This window comes from Anoplophora glabripennis, unplaced genomic scaffold (genome assembly GCF_000390285.2).
Source record: "Anoplophora glabripennis isolate ALB-LARVAE unplaced genomic scaffold, Agla_2.0 scaffold6906, whole genome shotgun sequence".
Taxonomy (NCBI): Eukaryota; Metazoa; Arthropoda; class Insecta; order Coleoptera; family Cerambycidae; genus Anoplophora; species Anoplophora glabripennis.
In genome coordinates, this window is record NW_019422982.1 from 1 (window position 1) to 2,291 (window position 2,291).

At 33.1% G+C, this 2,291-nt stretch overlaps 1 protein-coding gene across 1 annotated transcript; it reads left to right on the forward strand.

Moving 5' to 3' along the window:
* Positions 1-257: 257 nt before the first annotated feature.
* LOC108916829 (zinc finger BED domain-containing protein 1-like) lies at positions 258-1,993 on the forward strand (the record flags this gene model as incomplete). Its single annotated transcript, XM_018723133.1, has 3 exons — positions 258-275; positions 330-585; positions 642-1,993. Coding segments are annotated over exons 1-3 (1,626 nt in total), but the record flags the coding sequence as incomplete, so codon positions are not given.
* Between the last annotated feature and the right edge of the window lie 298 nt (positions 1,994-2,291).

Below are 2,291 nucleotides of genomic sequence, written 5' to 3' on the forward strand. Positions count from 1 at the left end.
AGGCCTACACGAGATGAGGCAGGATAAAGAGGGATAATCCCCCTCGATCCCAAATCATTGAGGCCAATTTCTAGCCATAGAATAATGGCGCGCGGTTACAAAGTAACATTTGGAAGGTTTTTATTAAGACGGATTTTGGAGGGAAATGTAAACTATGTCAGTGTAACGTTAAGAGTTCGGAAGGCACTACGAATTTAAGAAAGCATTTAACAAGACGACATAGAAATTATAATCTTGAACCAATTAAAGTTAAAGTTATGTCTAACAAGGTAATGGTAAGTACATAAATTTCTTTAAATTAAATAAGTTAACTTCAGTCATTATTATAGAATCCAGAAATATTAAATGAAGATCCAAGTACACAAGGAGATGGAGATATTAGTATAGGAATAAGTGAATCGGCAGATGTTGATATTAACAATTGTGATACTGACACTGATATTACCAGCAATATGTCTACTAATAGCAACAACAGTCACATTTCTGAAGTATCTGCAGCATGGAAATTAAGTTCAGTTCCTCAGCCATCTCGGTATTCTCAGCCACTTGTTTCAGAATCATTTGATGCCATAAACTCGTATTCAGGTAGATATATTAATAATTTGATTATACATTTATCACATTGTTTTTTTTTCTAATAGGAGGTGAAAAATCGCAACGAATAACTAGTGCAATAATTTTTATGATCGTAAAAGATAATATGCCTCTAAACAGCACAGACAAAGAAGGATTCAAACATTTAATGAAAACCATTGCACCATTGTACAAAATACCAGGGCGAAACTCTATTACTAAATTGATCGATACTAAATATGAGGTGCTGTCTTTGTTAATAAAAAATAAATTAAGTGAAGTTGAGAATATTACATTAACGACAGATGTATGGACAGAAATATTAAATACAGTAGGCTTTTTAGGAGTTACTGCTCATTTTTACTTTGACAATAAATTAAATAGCATAGCAATTGGTGTTTATGAGTTATCTGAAAATCATACGGGGGACTATTTAGGAAATTGTTTAAGAACAGTGTGTGAGGAATGGAACATTCCACTTGAGAAGATAACTGCTGTCGTTACAGATAATGGAAGTAATATTGTTAAAGCCGTCTCAAATGTTTTTGGAAAAAACAAACATTTGCCATGTTTTGCCCATACCCTAGACCTAGTTGCTTCTAAAATTGTTTATGAAACTGAAGAGGTAAGGGATATAGTCAGTAAAATTAAGAGTATTGTAACACACTTTAAGCAAAGTGTTATTGATGCTGATAAATTAAGAAAAGCTCAAGGAAAAGACTTTTTGAAATTAATCCAGTCGGTACCTACTAGATGGAATTCTGTCTATTATATGTTAGAGAGGTTCCTAAAACTGTCAACATATATTGCACCAATTTTATTAGAGAACAGTAAAGGCCCATCTATGATACAGGGAATGGAAATAGAAATTGTAAGGGAAGTTCTTCAAATACTTAAACCTATAGAACAGGTGTCAAAGGAGATCTGTGGCGAACAATATTTAACCGGGAGCAAAATCATTCCTATAATAAATTGTCTTTTTAAGACAATGCAACATTTGGATACATCAACAGAGGAGGCAAAAAAACTACTTACTTGCGCAATTAAAGAACTGAAACACCGTTTTGGGGTAATAGAACAAGTTAGACTACTTGCCATTGCAACACTGCTTGATCCTCGGTTTAAAAAGTTGCATTTTAATGATTTTGTAGCTTGTTCTCAGGCAGTAAAATGTATTAGTAATATATGCAAAGAATATGATATACCCAAAAAATCAGTACCTGCTGTTGAAACTACAGAAAAAATACATAAATCCGACAGTGTTTGGGCATATCATGTAGAATTAGCAAAAAATTCCATAGACATTGACATTCAAGCTGAAAAAGATGAAGGAACATATTGCGATCTTAAAACATATTTCAAGCAGCCAATAGAACCTTTACTAACAACTGATGTTTTCTTATTTTGGAAAAGTGTGATGGTTAGTGATGCATTAAGAAAAATTGCCTTCAAATATCTTTCAATTGTAGGAACATCAGTTCCTTCTGAAAGGTTGTTTTCAAAAGCAGGAGCTCTTATGACTCACTGTCGAAATAGACTTAAGTGGAAACCGACTCTCAAAATTGTTATTTTTAAGTTCATTAGAAGTAGTAGAATGGAACATGTAAAGGGTCGGCCCTCAAATTGCAACCTATATGTTACCCTTATGTTTTAATATCGACTTGATGTACTCCGCTTTAACCTTGAGATATGGAAAAAAATTAACGTACGACTATCAT